We start from the raw sequence: 21,017 nt of genomic DNA on the forward strand, positions 1-21,017 counted from the left end.
CTTAAAATCCCCCAAAGCTGGAAGTTGGGGGCCCAGGAACACAGATCGGGCATTGTCTCTTACCCCTGGACATGGACTGGGAGAGAGAGGGAGGGAGGGAGGGAGGGAGGGAGGGAGGGAAGAAGGAAGGAAGGAAGGAAGGAAAGAAGGGAAAAAGATAGGGAGGGAGGGAGGGCTATCATACATTGGACCTCTGCTACCTGCCTCTGAGAAGCATTGTACCTCCAGGCTCTCATTTAATCCTCAACAATCTGAGTTAGGTACTGTTATGGCCCCATTTCACAGATGAAGACAGTGAGGTGAGAGACGTGAAATGTCCTGCCAAGTTTCTCTGGCTGTGAACAGAAGGCTGGGACATCAACTCTGGTTGTCACACGGCACTTACTGCTTTGTTAAATGCAACTGGGGGTCATAGGCAGAGCGTGGGCTGGCAGAGAGTTGCTTTTGGAGGGGTCGAAGAGGGGACAAGGACACCCACCTGGAAGCCATAAGAGCCTCAGGCCCAAGGACCCCTTCCTGCAGGTCCCTCCTGCACGGAGGAAGCACCAGGGCTTGAGCTTATCACAAGGGCTGGCTTAACTCCCTTTGCACTTCATGCTCAACCATTTTATTATGGCTTGTCCTCCCCAGGTAGACTGGAACATACCTGATGAGCAATTTATGTACCCCGTGATCAAACATGTTCCAAGCTGAGGGCCTGGCATGAGGCACCAGGGCATAGTGGCTAAAATCTTGGCCTCTGGAAGCAGACGGCCTCCATCCAAGTCCCAGCTCTGCCACTGGTAGCTGTCTGGCTTATAACAAATGACTCTCCATGCCTTAGTTTTGCCATCTGTAAAATGGGACCGATAACAGTGCTCGATACATGGTAGGAGCCGAATAATGTTGGCTGTTGTGATTGCTCAGGGCAGGGCACCAGGTCTCAAGATGAACAAGGCACCGTCTCTGTCCTTGAGGAGCTCATGGTACAAGGAGAATGGGGAAAAGACAGCACCGTGGTAAGTCTTTATTTTTTTTTTTTTTGGCCGTGCCGCGTGGAATGCAGGATCTTAGTTCCCTGACCAGGGATCTAACCCGTGCCCCTGCAGTGGCAGCATGGAGTCCTAACCACTGGACTGCCAGAGAAGTCCCCATGGTAAGTTAGTTACAGAGGTGAGCAAAGGGGCCATGGGAGACCAGGAAGGAAGTCCTTAACCTTGACTGGCTTGGTGCTTTGGGGAAGCATGGTGTAGTCGGGGAAGGCTTCCTGGGGGTGGTGACACTAGGGCTGAGTCATGCATGCTAAGTGGTGCTCACCAGGTAGACAAGGGAAGCCACGGTTTTGCAGGCAGAGGGCTCAGCTTGTGCAAAGGCCTGGAGGCATTCAGAATGTCTGCAGCAAGCACTGGTAGGAGCTAAAGCTGGAGAAGTGGGCAGGGCCTTGCCTTCCAGAGGCCATGAATGCCAGGCTAAGAGGTTGGGATTTCATCCAAAAGTGCCAGGGAGACCCTGAAGAGGGACAAGAAGAGTCTTGCACTTTGGAAATACCCTGCATTTGAGTGGAGGCTGGAGCAGAGGAGGCGAGGCAGGAGGTTGAGTCCTAGAGCCCAAGCCCCCAGTCCCCAGACCCCAACCCCAGCCCCCAGCCCCAAGCTCCCAGACCCCAACCCCCAGCCCCCAGCTCCCAGCCCCCAGCCCCCAGCCCCAAGCTCCCAGACCCCAACCCCAGCCCCAAGCTCCCAGACCCCAACCCCAGCCCCCAGCTCCCAGCCCCCAGCCCCCAACCCCCAGCCCCCAGCCCCAAGCTCCCAGACCCCAACCCCAGCCCCCAGCCCCAGCTCTCAGCGCCCAACCCCCAGCTCCCAGACCCCAGCTCCCAGACCCCAGCCCCCAGCCCCCAGCTCCCAGCTCCCAGCCCCCAGTTCCCAGCTCCCAACCCCCAGCCCCCAGGTTCCAGCTCCCAGCCCCCAGTTTCCAGCTCCCAGCCCCCAGCCCCCAGCCCCCAGCTCCCAGCCCCCAGTTTCCAGCTCCCAGCCCCCAGCCCCCAGCTCCCAGCTCCCAGCTCCCAGCCCCTAGCCCCCAGCCCCCAGCTCCCAGCCCCCAGTTTTCAGCTCCCAGCCCTCAGCCCCCAGCCCCCAGCTCCCAGCTCCCAGCTCCCAGCTTCCAGCCCCCAGCCCCCAGCCCCCAGCTCCCAGCCCCCAGTTCCCAGCCCCCAGCCCCCAGCTCCCAGCCCCCTGTTCCCAGCTCCCAGCCCCCAGCCCCCAGCTCCCAGCTCCCAGTCCCCAGCTCCCAGCCCCCAGTCCCCAGCTTCCAGCCCCCAGTCCCCAGCCCCCAGCTCCCAGTTCCCAGCCCCCAGCCCCCAGCTTCCAGCCCCCAGCCCCCAGCTCCCAGCCCCCTGTTCCCAGTCCCCAGCTCCCAGCCCCCAGCCCCCAGCCCCCAGCTCCCAGCTCCCAGCCCCCAGCCCCCAGTTCCCAGCCCCCAGACCCCAGCCCCCAGCTCCCAGCCCCCTGTTCCCAGTCCCCAGCTCCCAGCTCCCAGTCCCCAGCTCCCAGCCCCCAGTCCCCAGCTTCCAGCCCCCAGTCCCCAGCCCCCAGCCCCCAGTCCCCAGCCCTCAGCCCCCAGCTCCCAGTTCCCAGCCTCCAGCCCCCAGCCCCCAGTTCCCAGCCTCCAGCCCCCAGTTCCCAGCCCCCAGCTCCCAGTTCCCACCTCCCAGCTCCCAGCCCCCAGCTCCCAGCTCCCAGCTCCCAGCCCCCAGCTCCCAGCTCCCAGCCCCCAGCCCCCAGCCCCCAGCTCCCAGCCAGTTTTCCCTCTGTAGGGACCCCTGTGGGAGCCAGATCTCAGCGAGACTAGGGAAGCTATTAATCGCTCCAAGATGCCACAGGCCACGGTCCATTTGCTGCTTTTCTTGGTCTGTTTTGAAACTGTGAAATGAGCCCCAGTCTTCAAGGTGGCCATAACAACCATCCTGATTCTGACATTTAAATTACAGATGGCATTTTCAATTAAACAGGCACTCTCAGCAGGTTTAATTTAGCTATCAGTTCTGGTCTGTTCTTTAAGTGCTTTAAAAAAAAAAAAAAAAAAGCCCGCAGTGAATTCTAGGTCTCCTTCCCAGGAGGAGGGAGTGTCTCTGAAATATGACACAACTCTCATCTTCTAGCTCCCATGGGGACTCATGCAGCCTCCTGCAAACAGTCACACCCCACTGAATAATTCACCCTCATGTACTCCCACAGGCACTCACAAAGCTACACGTACATACACAGACCCAGACTCCCAGCTACAAATCCAGTGGCTTTGGGGTCATCATTGCCACAAGTGTGCAGAAGCCTGTGGCCTCTCCCACCTGATCAAAGAAACAGTAAGAGATCCTGGAACCATACAGGCTTGGACTGAGGTCTGTGTTCTACGACTAACTCACTATGTGACCTGGAGCATCTTACTTAACTTTGCTGAGTCTCAGTTTTCTCAGCTGTAAAATGAGAATAAAGATGAGACCAAGCTGGAATTAGGTATTAAAGCGTCCAGCACTGGTGCTGGCTGATATAAGTGCCCAATAATCCTTGTGCCTCCCCTCTCTCCTTCCCTTACTTAGACTGTCACCCGTCAACTTGGAGCTCTCCCGAGTCAGTTCCTTGGGTCTCCAGGCCTAGATGGTGGTGAGGCGCTGTCCACGGTGCTGAACCACACCTAACACTTCCTTTCAGTTCCAGGTGAGTTACCTCCTTCCTCCAGCCTGGTCGGCTTGCTCTGAGAATCTCCCCCCACCCAAGGTCGCTACCACAAGTGACCTGAGTGGCAAAGGTCCACATCTTCTCCTAAGGTTCTGCCTCCCCATATCCCAAAGTGGCTAAAATCCAGGTTGGGGAGCAGAGGCTCTCAAAGGAACAACATGTCTGGTCCCTGCCCTCCAGCCCCCATTGACGCAGAAAATCTTCAACTTCAGCCAAGAAAAAGTCCAGCTGCTGGGCTCCATCACGTTGTAGCTGAGGCTTTCATGGTCCCAGGTTGACCCCTGCTCTCCTTTTGGGTTCCGGACAGGGTGTAGACAGGCTGCCTTCTCTGGCCACAATGTGTGCCGGTTCCAGTATCGGGGGAAGCTGGCTTTGGAGAAGCTGCAAGTGGCCGATCACTGTGTATTTGCATGCACTGCCTGTTCCCTCGCCCTAGAACAGCTTCTGATCAGGTGGAATTAGGGCCGAGGGGAGGATAAAACAGAGAGTATCACCCCTACTGTACAGTCCAGCTAACACAGGCCCAGAGAAAACCAGAAATCTACCCACTGTGTCAGGTCAGGTCTAATTCCCCAGTCAACACCAGGCCAGCAGAGCAGGTGAATGTTCTCCCAAAGAATGAGAGATTGGGCGGGGAGGAGGGGGCTCATGAGGCTGCAGCCTAGAATCTGCTTAAAACAGTGTCCCCAAGGCTATGTGTTTGGGACGTGGCTGGATCTCCAAGGGAAGGTTTTATAAGAGAGAAAACTTTTTGGCCCTGGCAGGAATTTGTTTGCAGAGCAGTTAAAGTTCACAAAGCACTTTCTCAACCACTCACCTCCTTAGCTCTGGCAGCAGGCCCATGTGCCAAGGACTATTCTCCCATTTCACAGGGAAGGAAGCTGAGGTTCAGTGAGGTGAAGTAACTTGCCCAAGGCCACCCTGGGAGAAAGCAGCAGCAGGTGAACTTGAACTCTGGATATGGGAAGCCCCATTCTCCTTATTCTCACGCCCCAGGCCACCTTACTCAGAAGGGGAGGGGAGCTGGCAGAAGACAGGGGGGCCAGAGGCCCTCTCGGTGCAAAAATGTGGGGGCCTGAGACTGAAGCTATAGGGATTCAGGGCCAGACTCAAAGAAGGGAGATGGGTGTGTATACCCACACGCACACACCCCTAAGCCCTGCACACCTGCAATCGGTACTTTCAAGACTGGCATATCTGGCCTTAGGTAAGGCAGCAGCACCATCTTCGCAGGCAGTGCACCAACTCTTACCCTCTTGCTGTCCTTTCTACCATTTCTAACCGAAGCCTCTGCCCTCTGTCCTCCAAGCCTTCAGGGGCAGCTGTGACCAGCAAGGCCCCATATACAGGGAGACACCTATCTACTATATGCTGAATCCAGTAGGGAATTTGAATCCTTCCCTGTGCACCTCAAAACCACATCAATACGTGGGGTACTGAGTACCTGTGGTGTGTCCGGTGCCTGACACAGAATAAACTTAACTCTATGGAGTGGGCATTATTATGTCAATTTAAGGAAAAAAAATTTTATCAAGATTCAGAGAGGTAAATAACTTGCCCAAGGCCACTCAGCTTGCCAGTGGTAGAAACAGGTTTAAACTCAGGTTCTGCCTGTACTTTTTCCAACCATGCCCACTGCTCCAGGCTGGTAGCTGTGAGATGGGGGTGGCCAGAGAGGACTGAAGGGATTCTGGAAAGGTACCCTGGAGGCAGAGCACTTCTGAATTGCCCTGGACCCAGCCTCTGCTCTGCCTCAGTTACCCCACCCTTCCTTAGGTCCATAAGCCCTGCAGGTGCTCCCAACTCCCACATGCCTGCTGCCCCTTCCCCAAACCCCTGTGAGCCTCTCACCCTGACCCCTCTTCCAGAGGCCTGGAGTACCTTTTATGTATCAGGGGAAAATACTAATAAAATCTAATATTTCTTTTGAGTACTAACTGCCCAGAGCTGCACTGAGCGCTTTACATACAGCAACCGATTTCATTCTCATGACTGCCCAACACGCTGGCCCAGAGTTTCTTCCTATTTGACAAATGAGGCAACAAGTTCAGTGAGGTCTGGAGCCTGGCTCAGCATCATAGAGCAAAGAAGGGATGGAGCTGGTCACTCTGTACCCAGGCCTGAGCTGCAGACCTTGGTGCTCTGCTGTCTCTCAGAACCCAACTCCAAGTCCATTGCTCTGTGTCTATCATCACCTCTCCTTCTGACTCCTGAGATCCCATGTCCCTGGTGGACAGGGGCCAGGCAGTCCAATCAGGCACTTGAGGACCCCTAGAACCCAGGTCTCTGTCAGCTCTGCCCACTTCCTACCTCATTTCCTTCCTGGCTCCAGAGCCTTCCCACTGTTTCCACACTCCCTTCCCGGCCTAGGCCCTCTCCTTTCAGCCCTTCCTTTCCACCCAAAGGCAACAGGGCGGGGATGCTGACGTCCCTTCCCACACCTGTGCACACAGCTGATCCCAGAACCGAGGTGGCAGGACCTCGAGAGAAGCACATCATCCCCTCCCCCAACATGGCCTCAGTTTCCTCATCTGTAACTGGAAAATTGTGAAGTGTGGGGGCGGGGGTGACCTGAGTGCAAATCCCTAAGACAGAACGAGCCAACACTGAGGTGGGTGTGAAACAGGACTCTCCTCCTCTCCCTCCTCTACCTCCTCCTTTCTTGATCCCCAGGGCTGATGTTTGGTTGACAGAGTAGATCTCTCTGGATGAGCTTGGGGGTGGGGTTGTAATATAAAAAGGCAGCTGCAATATTATAACATGACTTTACATTGGGGGGAAATAAAACAGATACCCAGTGTTCTCACAACACAGGCTAGAGAGAATCGAGCTTGGCAAAATTGTCTCGGCCATTGGTGGATCAGACTGTGGTGGGGCATGAGGCGGGTAGGGTTACCCGGGGAGTGGGCAGAGCTACTGTGGGGTGAGAGCCCCCATCGGCCCCCTCCCCAGGGCCCCACTTCCCTCTCCCCGGCCAGGCCTCCAGCCCCTGCAGAACCGCAGCCTGGACCAGACATGGCCCCATCCTGGCAGCTCCCCTGGCCCCAGCTCATTAGCCCTGAAAAACCTGCTCAAATCCAGGGGGAGGGTTTTTCAGCTAAAATAGCTCCACCTCAGCTGGCTTTTCCCTCCCTTCCCCACATCATTAGCGAAAGTGCAGCCTCTGCAGCTCCCGAGCTGTGTGGGGTAAGGAATGATCCCTCCACTGCTCCCTGGGGACCCCTGGCCGGGCTGAGGACTAAAGGCTGGGATCTGGCCTGGGGGTGGGCTGGAAGAGCAGACAGAGCTGAAGACCATGAGGAAGCCAGAGGGAGTCCCTGCAGGGCCCCTCCTATCCTGCCCCAAAGGACACTGGGTCCCCCTCAATGAAAATTGGAAGCAATTGCTGTCAGCAGGGCCGTGGTCAGCTGAGAGCTTGCCCTGCACCAGACACTGAGCCAGACACCCACTTGTCCCTGCCCGAGGCTGTTCGGGGTGGGACTCCAAGTTAGACTTTCATCCCAGCGCCCAGGCCCCCTTCTTCGAGCCCCACAGCATCTGCCCCCTCCTCTCGGCCCTGTGGTTCTCAATGGGTGACTCCACTCCAGGCCTTTCCCATCAGGATGCCATGGTAACTAGCTCAGAGGCGGACATGTGAACCCACTGGACTTAATGCTGGAAATACATAGGCCTGGCAGGTGCCCAGCCCCTTTCGGGGTGAGCCTGCCTGGGATGAAGCCACATACAGCTGAGAGACAGAGAGAACAACCGAGTTCTGAATATACTGGTGGAGCTTCTGCATCCAGCTTTACCTGAAAGAAACCTATCCTGGGCTTTTCTGTTAGGTGAGCCCCCAAGTCTGCTTTTTAATTAACCACTTTGAGTTGCATTTCTGTGATTTATAGCTGAGAGAGTAGCAACAAGCGCACGGATTTTAGCACGCCTCATTTTTTGGATCAGGAAACTAGGCCCAGAGAGGTTAAGCTACTTGCCCCAGGTCACACAGCTATGGATGGGCCAAACCAGTACTCCAGAGTGAAAAGCTCCCAACCGGAACTTGATCCCCCTGAAGTTCCTGGAGGAAGGGGACTGGGGGAGTCTCTGAAGCCATTTTCAGCAGGACAAGGTACAGAAAGGTAACAGGTTGCCATGGTTACCAGCTCACTGTGTGATCCCAGACAAGCAACCTCACCTCTCTGAGCCTCAGACTGGGAACAAAATGTCTCAACCCTGCAGACCGCAGGTGGCCCTCAGGCAGGCAGGATGGCTGCCTCTTGCCCCCAACCCCAGAGGTCTGTAAGCAGGGGGCTTCCCCAGCCAGGCAACAGAGGCCTCCCACAGCTGTCGGACACTCCCCACCACACACACTCCACCTGGTTTTAAATGTCTCTCAAATACCAAATTCAATTTCGTGTATCCCGCAGCTCTGCAGTGCAGAATTCATCAGATGAGGAGCCTGCTTTTCGGGGAATAATTCATTTTTCCGGTGTTGGAGAGGAGAGTAATTGACCCACGGGGCTGATGCCTCCCTCCCTTTCTCCTTCCTCAGGACCATCTGATTCCAAATGCAGCCCTGAGACTGTTAGGTCAAAGTCACAGCAATAAATAGGAGGGAGGGCTTCTGCTTTAATATATTGGATTATTCCACTCGGTGGTGACGAAAAACAAGATTTAATTCCCCGAGAAACGCCAGCAGAGAAAATCATTTCCCTGCCTGCTTCTCCCCTCCTTTCTTTTTTTCCTTTTTATTTTTTTCAGGAACAAAATCTTTGTCTTTGTGCAGGTTTTCAGCCTCGCCACACCCTACGCGACCAGAGACTTCCCCGCACCTGCCCACCCCATCTAGGATCCCTTCTCCCTCGCTGCCCAACTCCCCCTCAATCATGGGTCCCTGAGGACAGAGGTTTCTCTTTGAATTTAGATGACATTATGGTGCTTAGCACATTGATCAATTACAACAATAAGCCCGGGGAAAAGACCAGTTAGTACCACAGCTCCAACTGATGGGACAGGAAGCTAAGCGCTGGCTAAGAAAGTAATTTACCTTCCTACTACTCCTCAGATCAAGAGTCCACTCACTGCTTCCTCCAGGAAGCCTCCCCTGATTAAGGTCCAAGTTAGCCGCCCCTCCTCTGGGTTCCCAAAATACAGTGGGCTTCCCCCTCACAGACCTTTTATTATTAGATGGTAGTCGACAGACCTGTGCATTTTATTTATTTAACAAACTTGTCATAGCACTTGCTATGTGCAGGCCCTGATCCAAGTGCTTTCCAAATATTAATTCATTTGATCCTCATAACAACCCTATGGTAGAAACCCTATGACTGGCCCCATTTTACATGCGAAGAAACTGAAGCACTGACTGGTTATGTGATTGGCCAAGGTCACACGGGTAGGGATGGCCAGAACTTGGAATCCAGGTGTCTCGTCCTTTAGTCTGTGAGCTCCCAAGGGACAAGGACCCCATTGGTTCACTAAACCCAGAGGCCCCAAACCCTCCAACAATCCCACCACTTACAGGACTGAAATCCCCGTGAAAGTCACGTGGGAAAGCCCCTGGGTGTGGAGAGAATTCCAGCTCTGGAGTGAGACAGATGTCAGCTGGATTCCAGCTGTGTGACCTTGGGCGAGACTGCGCTGCTCTGAGCCCCAATTCTGTCACCGTCTCTCAAATAGGAATGAAAATAGTACACAGGCGTGCTAGGAGGATTAAATAAAGCCATGCACCAACGGCGCTTTGAACACATAGTGAACACTCAGTAGGTGTGAAAGATCATGGACTATCAAATGAGGGCTTTGGGGATACTTTTGCCACACTCAGAAAAAGAACAAATCCTTATCAATCCAAGTAAATGAAGCAAGCTCTGAGATCTGGATGGAAGGGTGGATTTTTCTTAATAGTAGTAGTAAGATGGGTGAGTTGCCAAGAATTACCGAGAAGAATTTTGCAAAGCACACGCAATGCATTTGCTTCTGGGAGTTACCGAGATGTGGGAGAGTCTGAAACAGGGACTTACTGCACCTGAAACAGCACGTGATGGGTGTTTCAGTCATTCAGCAAGTGTGTATCGAACGCCTTTCAAGTGCGTTGAAGGCTCATGGTGGGGGGAGGGGCACGAGCCTTGGGGGCCCTTGGACCCAGGCTTCATCTCAGCTAGCTCTGCAGCTTACAGCTTTGTGACCTTGACCATGAGCGCCACCTCTCAGAGCCTTGGCTTCCTCGTCTATAAATTGGGATGACAAAATGGAGCTTTGCTGGGGGAGCCAATAACGTAGCCAGTGTAGGAGGTGCAGAGGGAGCTGTTCCCTCCCGCTTCTCAATGACAGCAGCCCCGGCCGCAGCAGTCAGCCTCATCCCATCGGCCTCCCACCCTGTGCAGGCAACCTCGGCAGCACCGGGAGCTGGGCCTGGAACCTAGCTCCTTGGAGCAGCAAAGCAGGTAGGCGGGTGTGGTTGCAAGTCCCACTTTGCAGATAAGGATTAGGGGCAAAGTCAGGTGAAATCCAAATGTTTCTGCCTCCAAATCCATGCTCTTAACTGTGGACAAGCAGCCTCCCTGATTCCTGGGAGAGGAAGGGAGGAAGGAAAGCAGGGTGGGAAGGAGGCTGGAGACCCCTGCATGCAGGTTCATTTATCAAAGGCGACCCCAGAATGGAGCCCACACGGCTGAGACAGGTCACAGAGAGATCCCCTGTGGGAGGAAAAGTAGGGGAGGGTGCCAGGCGGCCTGGGATGGAGATGGGGGAGTGATGAGAGAGCACTGGGACCTCAGGGAGCAAATGCCTGGTGTGTGTAGGGGGTCAGGAATTCCTGGAGCCTCCCTCTGTGTCTTACAAACATCACCTGGGTGGGTGGGTCCATGCTCTTCGTCTCCACTCCTTTGCCTCCAGCCCCCTCCCTAATCCAGGCAGTTCTTCCTTACATCTAACAGAAATCTTTCCCGCTGCACCACCAACAGACCCTGGCTGAAGCACTAGGAGATGCCCCCGGCACTGCCCACCCCATCTGCAGAGCTGGTGGCGGCTCCTGGCTTAGGGCGGTAATCCTGCTGACAATTAATTGGCTTTTGTTGGAGGAGAATGAATACCATCTCATCTTTTTTTTTTTTTTTTTTTTTTTTTGCGGTACGAGGGCCTCTCACTGTTGTGGCCTCTCCCGCTGTGGAGCACAGGCTCCGGACACGCAGGCTCAGTGGCCATGGCTCACGGACCCAGCCGCTCCGCGGCATGTGGGATCTTCCCGGACCGGGGCACGAACCCGCGTCCCCTGCATCGGCATGCGGCCTCTCAACCACTGCGCCACCAGGGAAGCCCCCATCTCATCTTAATCTTCATTATTCTCCCTGTTCAGCAGAGTCAACACAAGATTAGGTTTAATTTATGGGGAAAAAAATAGCAAAGTCATTACTCACCAGATCAGGATTGGATCTGCCTGGGTGTTCTGTGTTCACTGCAGGCAAGGGGCCACGAGGAAGGCCCAGAGTTCTGCTGAGGTGGGGACAGACTCGCGGGGGGAGGTGAGGCCCCCAGACCCCTTTGAGGCTGGATCCCTGGAGACCACCAGCCCTTTCCAGTCTTAGAGGACTCCGGCCTCGGAGGACTTAGCCTCCTAAATGTTTCTCAGGAGCCTCTGGCATAGAGCAGCCCCAAAGCAGGGCAGGGGGCTCAGCTTCTGTGGACCGAGACCTAGCCCCAGTCAATGGAAAGCAATCAGGATTTGGATTCAAATCCTGACTTCTGAGGCCCCTTCCTCTGCAGAGAACTGGGCCTAACCAGCCCCGCCAGGGGACTCCCTTGACAATGCTGACACCTAGTGGTGCTTAGAGGAACTGGTCCTTCCCTCCCTCCTCCTTCTAAGTCCCCAGATAAGCTATACCATGTATACAAAATCCCAGATTTACAAAGTAAACAGATCAGAAAGGGAAAGAGGGACTTTTATCCATTTCAGAATGGTTAAATAGATTTCCACCAAGAAGTCTAAAAGAAAAGTCGGGAATTCCCTGGCGGTCCAGTGGTTAGGATTCTGGCCTTTCACTTCTGTGGTTCAGGTTCAATCCCTGGTGGGGGAACTACCTGCAAGCCGCACGGCAATCAATCAATCAATAAAAGGAAAATCATTTTACCTTCCCTGATCCCTTAATCAAAATAGCTCCTCCTTCTGTCTGGGGCAATGATATGCAGAGAAGCCCTGGAGCCCCACAGTCCTTGTCATTTCCAACTCTTTCCATTCCTCCTGCCCTAGCTCTGTCCTCTGGCACGTGCCCATCTTTGACCCTGTACCACAGAGAAGCGGCTAGGGACAGCTCAACTACTTACTCATCATATGACCCTGGGCAAGTTATCCAACATCCAAGTCTGAGCTCTTTCATTTATAAAATGGGAATATCGCTATCTACCAGAGAGGGCCGTTGAGCAGATTAAATAAGCCTGCGTGCGTAGCACAGGAATCGGCACAGTAAGGCCTCAGCAAACGCCTGTCGTCCTCACTACCATCATCATTATCATCCTGTTCATCCTGCTACTCATGGGAAATTTGGTTTCATCAAGTAAACTGTAAGCTTCTGAAATCTAACTCCCCAACCCAGCTCCTGCTAGATAAAGGTTTTTCCTTAAAGGACACTGATATCGCATCTGCTTCTTGTAGTGTTTATATCTTATAAGACAGAGCACACAGTTGGTGCTCAGGAAACCCTCAGGATTGCCTGCCTACATCTCCAACCTCATGTCAAACCACTTCCCCACTTGCTCACTGAGCTCCAGCCATGCTGGCTGCCTTTCTGATCCGTAAGTAAGTTCATTCCCACCTCACGGCCTTTGCACTTACTGCTCCTTCAGTGTTCTTCCGCCAGATATCTGGTTTCTCATCATCATTCAAATGTCACGTCCTCAGAGAGATCCTCCCTGATCACCTTGACCAAAGTAGCACTCCCACCCTCACTCTCTACTTCGTTTACTGTACTATAGAGGTCAAGTGCCTAAGTGGCTGGGTAGAATTCCAGTTCCACCACTACCTAGCTGTGTGGCCTCAGATAACTTGCTTTATCTCTCTGTGCTTCAGTTCTCTCATCTGTAAAAATGGAAATAATAATGGTTCCCACTTCAGAAGGTTATCATGATGAATCAATATATATACAAAGGTCTTGGAGTAGTGCCAGGCATGTCTATTAAGTGCTATATCATGTTGGTAATTATCCTATTTATTTAACTGCATGTGTTTATGTTTCTCCATCTAGACTGTATATTCCAGGAGGACAGAGGCCTCGTCTGTTTTATCCCTGCCTGGCAGAGAGTAGGTGCTCAAAAACATCGGTTGATTAGAAAGGATCTTAGGGGCCATGCAGGCCTCTCTCTCCTTAATCACGTTCTGGTGCCTTTGAGCCCTGTGGCCGACCTCTCTGCCATCTCTGGCTTCCACACTCCTCGGGGCCCTGAGGCGCCCCCTGCTGGACAGCGTGTAGGTTTTTCCTCGAGGGAAGGTGATAGCTGCCTCCTGTAACTGTCAAGTTTCCACGCCTGCCTGGCTCTGCCTCTAGAGTAGGGACAGTAAACTGAAGGGTTTGGAGCACGCTCTCTGGAGCCAGACGCACCTGGATCAGAGCTTGCGCTTCTCCAGTTACTCTGGGTGTCACATGCCAGGAAAGTCTCTCGTCCTCAGTCTCCTCGTGTGTAGAAGGGGGTAGCCATACCCTTGTCCCCTTCCCCGTATTCAACTGGGTGACAGGACATACCCCGTGCACAGTGAGCCTTGCGGGCCCCCCTTCCCCCAGCGTCAGCCCTCGGATGACCCACAAGAAGCTGTCTCGTCTTCCCAAGCTAAACATCACCAGCGGATCCAGCGGTGCCTCCAGTGACAGACACGCAGGGACGGTCGGCACCACCCCCTTATCCAAGCCCCTCAGGTCTCCTCTGTGGGCCCCATGCCCTCGGGGGAGAGTCTGGCCCCTGGCCTCCTGGCTCTTTCCTCTGAGAGCCGGCAGCTGGCTGGAGGCGGCCTTGCTGGGCTTGCATCCTCCTACACACTTGCCCCCCACCTCCCTGGCTGCTGCGTCTCCCCCATCGTGACCCCAGAAGCTGAGGTTTCCCTGGGCCTTCTCCTGACTCACTCCACACTTGTTCCCAGCTCTCACCAGTGCCCTTGGCTTTGACTGCTGGCCACAGACACTGCAACTCCTCTATCTCCAGCCCAGAGCCGCAGATTCCTTATGGCCCTCTTTCCTGAATGCCTCCTGGGGAGAGCTCCCCCCACCTACAGCACCTTTCATGCCTCCCATATTCCCGCCCTGACATCCAGTCCTCTGGACACCTGGACCCAGACTCCTGGCCTCTCACATCCACCGCACCTCTCCATCCAGCCTCCTCCTTCAGCCCAGGCGTGGGCTCTGGTCCTCTCCTGACTCATCCCCACCTGTTTCCCAACACGCTCATCCTAGGCCCTCCTCACCCGAAAGCGTTGCTTTGCCTGTCATTCCTGCACATAAACCTGGGAGCTCATGGGGGTGACCCACTTCCTCCATGGCTCCTCATCAAACTGGGCTCCCAGGGCGAAGCATCGCTTTTCCTGTCTGATCGGCCACTCAGGTGGGTGTGGAGGATGCCCCTCCCACTGGACTGTGAAAACCCCTAAAAGGACCAATGGTGCTCATGGAACAAGGGGCTGTGCCTCCACCTTCAGACCGGGAGTCCTCAGGGATTTGTCTTTCCTTGTCTGACAGGATGCTCCCAGGGCAGGGGCTATGCCTCCACCATTAGACTGGAGGCCCCCGTGACACTGGATATATCCCTTCCCCAGAGGCCCCATCCTCGATGTGGCCAAGCTGGTGACTCTTCCTGGGACAAGGAGTGTCTGACTTACCCCTGCAACTTTAGGACCCTGTGCTGGGCCTGGCCCCTGGTTGGGGCGTCAGGAATCATGAGTGAATGAATGAGCCAATGAGCAAATGCAGGCAGGCTCCAGCTTAAACTCTGCAAGCCCACCTGACCAGCAGGTGGCATCAGGGCTCAGAATCAAAGGACAGCTGGAGGGGCATGGAGATTTTATTGGTCATCCTTTAGGAGAGGAGAGAAGATGTTTCAGACCCTCACCCACCCCCAAGACCAGCAGCTGAGAGTCCTGGGGAGGGGGCTGGGTTTGAGAGCTGCTGGGGAGGCCAGAAAGGGAGTTCCTGGTCCAGAGCCTAGCACCACACCCTTCCCTCCACCCCTCCCCTCAAACCAGTACCAGGGGCCAGCCTCTGGGCAGGGCTTGGAAAATGACCAATGAGACCAGATGCTAATGACTCCTGTCCGATCCAATACCAAGCCAAGGAGGACAGCGTGAAGTGGGCATGAACTGAAGAGGGACACCAAGCTGATCCTTCCTGTGCCCCCCAGCCTGTCACCCCCCCATCCCCCACCTCAAGCCACTGGCATCCATCCCTGGGCCCAGGAGAATTGGTACCCTAGATGAGATGCTGCCAACACCCACCATCCTGCCTTCAGGAAAAAAAAAAAAAAAAACGGGGAGAGGGATCAAGAGAGGCCAGGAGGGGGGGCCCACACACACACTCGGTTCTGGCTTCTGGGCAGCTTGGGTGTCAGTCGGGCGCCAGGCCCAGCTCCCCGCTCCCTGGCCTCACAATCCCAGCCTTTGTCCAGCGGGACCAGGCCCGGCTGGCTCTGCACCCGCCCAAGGGCCCCTGGAAACCAGAGCAGCTGGAACCCCACCAAGTATTTTTCCAGGCTGGGCCAGGGGCCCTCAAGAGACAGAGACTGAACAAAGGGAGGGGAGTTCATTCATCCCTGTGTTCATTCATTCCTTCCTCCGACAAATAATATTTATTGAGCGCCCATTTTCGTGGCAGGCACAGTGTTACGTGCAGGGGATTCAGCAGCGGCGGGCCCAGTGTAGGCCCACGCCCTCACCCATCTTATTTTCTAGATGCAAATATATACCAACAAAACCCATCTTTCCCTCTGAGGGGGCTGGTCTTCGAGCATGGGACGGGAGAGGAGTGCGCCGGGTGCGGAAGGTCAGGATGCTACCGACTAAGCCCTATCTACCCCCGCGCCTCTGGCCCTCCAAGGCAGCTGGGGGAGGCTGGAGGAGGGGTCACTCAGGGCTCCACCCACACGCTGCTGTTGGTCACCCGGGCCCCGAACCAGCCCTTCCAGTAGACGCAGTCCTGTCCGCCGTGCTCGAAGCGGACGAAGCGGACGCCCGGCCCATAGTCGGTGAAGGTGTGGGAGATCTGTGGGTGGGGAGTCAGGGGGAAGGGGGAGGGAGGGTCAGGCTCGGAGTCCCGAGGCCTCCCCCAGCCACCCCACCCCGGCGCTCTGACCCTCATCTAGGCCCCTGGATTTCTCAGCACAGCCTCTCGGCCAGTCCAACCCTGCCCCGCCCACACGGGCCGTGGGCGGGCTATTCACGAGCCCGGCCCCACCGCCCCCGGGCCTCCAAGCTCACCTCAATCCAGCCACCGTCGTCGCTGTCTTGTGGCACTGCCACCTGCCCGCTGTTGAACTCGGCCAGCACGTCCTCGTTCTCTGACAGCAGCTTCACCGTGAGCTCGTACAGGCAGCCGGCGTCTCCGCGGCCCGAGTACCTGCGCCGAGGGAGGGAGGGAGGAAGCGCCCAGGGAAGGCTTCAGCCCTGCTGAGCGGGTACTCTGGGCCCAATCCTCTACAGGAGTTAACCCTGCTGACCGGAAATACCAATGTTCCCATTTTACAGATAAGGAAACCGAGGCCGGAGAGAGAAAGTGACTTGCCCAAACCCAAGGACTAAACCCCAGATGGGCCAGACCCAGTGTTGGGACCAAAGCCAACCCACAGGGACACTTTTTGTTGGGACAGCAGGTGGATATTAAAAAACAAAAACAAAAAAAATTGCCAACATTTAAAACTCAGGAGGGGAGATGGATTTTCACCTTCTCCTGAAAACCCACGGTCACGTGACTGCAAGCTCTAGAGTAGGGAGGCAGCAGTCTCTCAAGCAGAGTAGCCGGTTCCAGTTCGCCCCTGAACCCCGCTCCCCTTCCCCCACGGCCGCTCACCAGTCCTTCACCACGATGGCCGGCTGAGTGGTGTCCAGCAGCTCCTCCCAGTAGCCCTCAGCCTGCAGGTCAATGACCTGCGCTTTGCGACACCACCTGGGAGACTGGGGGTTAGGACTGAGTGGAGGTCCCCTCCCCCCCTTCTCATCCATCCCCCTTCTCCTTACTCGAAGGAGGAGGCGAAGTACTTCTTGACACTCTCGTCGTGGATGAATTCCACCCCGCAGTCTCCGGGCAGCTCCTCCACCCTCCAGCCGTCCCCACCGTGCTCCACGTCGCACCAGCCCTCCAAGTCCTCTGTAGGAACACCACAGCCCCACGCTGGTCACCCAGCCCCTGCGAGGGTGTGGCAGGGTGGCTCTTGCCCCTATCGTGGGGGGGAGGATGAACGTGGTCCTTGAATGGTGTCGCGGTGGGCAGACGATGGTGGGCGTGAATGGTGAGCACTTCCTGTTTGTCCCCAGCTTCTCTCTCCCTCCCAGGAGGGTCCTCCGCGGGGACTGTCTTGCCCCAGCTCCCTGGGGGGTGGAAGGATCTGGGAGAGAGACAACTCCCGCCCGCCTCCCCGACTTCCCCCGCCCCGGAGCAGGACAGGAGGATAATACTACAGTCTGTACTGGGGCTACTCTGTGCTGGGCACTGCGCCAAGCGCCTTATCTCATCCACCCCTCAAAGCAGGCTGGCCTTGTTACTGCCCATGGTACAGAAGGGGAAGCTGAGCTCCCCAGGCCGGGCTGACGGGGCGCGACCCCTCACCTTCCCCGCACGGGTTGCGTAGCAGGTTGCGCCGCCTCTTGCTCAGGAAGTAGAACTGCTGCCAGTGGTCGCGCTCTTCCTCGGGGCCGCCCTCGGGTACCAGACCCTCTTGCTGACACTTGAGCAGCCACAGGGGAGAGCCGTCGACCAGCTCCTTCCAGCGCAGGCACACCAGGCGGCAGGCCTGCACCAGCTCGGCGGCGGGCAGCTCGGCCAGCACGCGAAGCAGCAGCGGCTCGGGCAGCTCGTCCAGGTACGCGGCCTCCTCCTCCTCCCCCTCGTCCTCGGGCCGCTCCTCCCCGCCGCTCGCCTCCTCCGCGCCGGCCTCCTGCTGCTGCTCCTCCGGGCTCGCCTCCTCCGGCTGGCCCACGCTCTCTGCGGGCGGGCGGGCGGGGCGCGGCTGAGACTCCCCCCAGACTGCCCCCGCCGCGCGCCACGGCCGCGATGTGAAAGGCGTCCGCCCCCACCCGCGCTCGGACAGTCCTCAGCGGGCGCCGGAGTTTCCGTGACCAGAGCCTGGGACCCTGTGGAGGAGGCCCAGGAGCCCGGGGCCACAGATCAGCTCCAAGTCTGAAGAGTGGCCTCAGAGGCCTCAGTTTCCCCTGCAGTGCCAGTAAACCCCATACCTGAGCCGACAGCAGGAACTGATGATACTCCTGACACAGTGAAGCCCTCTCAACGGCCCTCTAAGATCCCTGCTCCGGCCCCCTCCTCAGGGGAGCCCTCCCCAACTTCCCCTACTACAGCATCCTCTCACCTCACCGCTGGGAGTTCCGTCCTTCCTAGCTTTTGTCCAAGGGTTTGACGGTTTATAAACACCTTTCCCGGGGACTAGACTGAGGGAATGAGGGCAGGAACCGGGACTGGGAAACTCACTGCTTCATCCCCCATGCTTGGCATCTGGCGCCCTGCCTGGCTCCCTGTCACTTAGCAAGTGTTAGGCACCATTCTGAGCGTTTTAATTTTTACTCTTTAAATCCTCACAGCATCTCTTCTAGGTTGTCCCTATCACCATCCCTATTTCCCTGATGAGGAAACAGGGACAGAGAGGTAAAAACACCCAGGATCACGCAGCAAGTGAGTGGTCGGAGCCTGGATTCGAACCCAGGCAGTCTGGCTCCAGAGCCACCTTTAACCATCACAGCCCTGAGAAAATGATTCGTTGAGTTGAGGGTTATGATTTTGATTTCACAGATGAAAATGCTCAGGTTCAAAGATGGGGAGCAACCTGCCAAAGGTCACACTGCTGGTATTCAGGCAGGGGATGCGGGGATCTGAGGCCTGAAGGGAAGGGAGAACAGGGGCTTGGGGATGGGGGAAGGAAGCTCGTTAAAAGAGAACATGTATATCAAATAGGGAGATGTAGTAAGTGCTCGGGAAAGAAGGTTTCTTCACTCCTTTTCCTATTCCTGGCCCTCAGCTTCCTCGTCTGTAAAATGGGGGTAATCCCAGGCCAATCAGACAGTCATCTGATGTTCAACTCTTCTGAGGAGGGGGCAAGGGCATTCCAAATTATGAGAAGAGGGACTGATATCAGGAGCTGTGGGCTGGACTGTCTCCTGGATCCTGGCTGGCCTCAGCTGGGCCATTGAAGTCTTGAATAAGTGGATACCGAGTGGAGGAGGGAAAGACAGTGTGGAGGTGACAGAGCCACTCTGGGTGATGGGGGAGGCCACTGCTCTCAGACCTAGGACAGTGGGGGTGGGGGAGTCCTAAGTGCTGGGCCCTGGAAAGCCAAGGTGGTGGTGGAAACAGGCCAGGCACCAGGGGAGGAACGAGCAGGGCCTAGACCCAAGACTGGGTGTTGCCAGAACCTGGGCGGCCAGCCCTTCACCTCCTCATATGCAGCATTTCCCCACTGCGCACACTCTCAGCCCCCTGAGAGCCCAATCAGGGTTTACGTCTTTGGAGCCCAGAGCACACAGTGAGTCCTCAGTAGATCTTATTTAGTGAATCTTATTATTCAGCACAGTCCCTTCATTGTTAGTTTTTTGTTTTGTTTTGTTTTTTTTGCCACATCTTTATGATGTGGGGCTTCACACTTCCCTTTTGGCAAGGAGGAAACTGAGGCCCAGAGAGTCTTACTGACTTCTCCCAAGTCACACCACAGAACTGTGGGATGGCGGAGAGGAAAATGCCTGCCCTGAAGCCATGTCACCTGCCCATCTTGCTGCCCACAGCTCTCTGGGGAGCTGGGCCCAGTGCCCTCACCTCTCCACCCCTCCCCCTGCCCTGCCCTGCCCTGGCCCTGGTGGACACCTGATGCTCCCCCGAAAGGTGCACCTCGCCCAGTCCCCTCTCCTGGCCCCAGGCCTGGCACTCAAGGCCCCAGATCTGATTACAGGCCCCCCCACCCCCTCTTGAGCACACACAACTCCCCACATTGTTGCCTTCGGAAAGTTATCTGGCCCCTGGAAGCTGCCTCCGAGGCTTATTCACTCACCTGGATTGGGCCCCTGAGTCCAGGGAATAGCTGGGCCCTGGGAAGAAGCAGGAACCCATTCTGGGGCCCTATAAAGGGTGGGGCAAGGGGGCCACGGATTGGGGGCAAGAGCGGAAGGAGGTAGGATTTTCAGGGCTGGAGGGACGGGGTGGGGAGCTCGGCTGCCTGAGTGAGCATCAGTCTGTTTCCCATTGTCTCCCCAAGCAACTGGCCACTCTCAGATGGGCCTGGTGAGGAAGGGGTGGGGGCAGGTCTTGTGCCCACCCCGACTCAGCAGGCAACCCCTACAGGCCCAGCGGAGAGTTCTAGAGATGGGGAGCGGGGGACCTTTGGTGCCAGACAAGATGACTGGGCAGTCTCAAAGGGCCCTGAGCATCGGCTAGAGCTGATGTCCCAACTCTCCCTCACCACCAGCCTGGTTCCCACTGGGCATCCAGCCACCCAAAGGAAGGACAGCCCCTCCAGACAAGGCATCCCAGGAGGAAGGCTGGGATGGGGTGAGGAGAAGCCAGTAACCCCAAGAAATTCATGGAGATTCAGGCATCTCACGGCCCAGAGTTGGCAAATGGAAGAAGCTGATGGAATAAAAAGGCTTGTGGCCTCTTCCATCCCAGATAGGTCCCAGACCCGGGTCCAACAGACCCTCAGGAGGTGGGAACGTGGGATTACTCATACGCTATTTCCCGGGTAAATGGGACCCGGGAGTCCTCCCTCTCTGCCTGTCATCTCTCAAGGCCTCCAGCAGATCAAGACACCAGACAGAGGACTGTGCTCCTTTGAGACTGTCTCAAGGGCTTTGCTTGGGTGAAAGTGTGTCGCTCTGTGTATCGGGGCCCCCTCGCTCTCTGATGCCCCCTCTCCGTAGCACTCGCCCGCCTGCCCCGGTCACCCCTCCAGGGCTGAGCGAGTGGATCCGGCGGCGGCGGCTACCTGGGTCACCGTCTCCGTCCATCGCTGCAGAGCGCTGTCGCGAGAGGAGGAGGACCCGGAGCGCTGCGGGCGGGCTGTCCGAGTCCCGCGGTGGCGGCGGCGGCGGCGGCGGCGGCGGCGAGTCCAGGCGCTGCTCACGTCTGGGTCGGGTCCCGGCCGGACGCG

General features: G+C 56.4%; 1 protein-coding gene across 1 annotated transcript; it reads right to left on the minus strand.

Moving 5' to 3' along the window:
- Positions 1–14,836: 14,836 nt before the first annotated feature.
- On the minus strand, positions 14,837–20,986 carry FBXO2 (F-box protein 2). Its single transcript, XM_060014301.1, has 6 exons — positions 20,853–20,986; positions 17,480–17,854; positions 16,891–17,020; positions 16,724–16,819; positions 16,135–16,273; positions 14,837–15,919 (listed from the first exon to the last, which is right to left on the minus strand). Exons 1-6 carry the CDS (start codon positions 20,872–20,874, stop codon positions 15,785–15,787), a joined length of 897 nt encoding a protein of 298 aa, XP_059870284.1. The 5' UTR covers positions 20,875–20,986; the 3' UTR covers positions 14,837–15,784.
- Positions 20,987–21,017: the final 31 nt, after the last annotated feature.

Source organism: Delphinus delphis, chromosome 1, assembly GCF_949987515.2.
Source record: "Delphinus delphis chromosome 1, mDelDel1.2, whole genome shotgun sequence".
In the NCBI taxonomy this organism is placed as follows: Eukaryota; Metazoa; Chordata; class Mammalia; order Artiodactyla; family Delphinidae; genus Delphinus; species Delphinus delphis.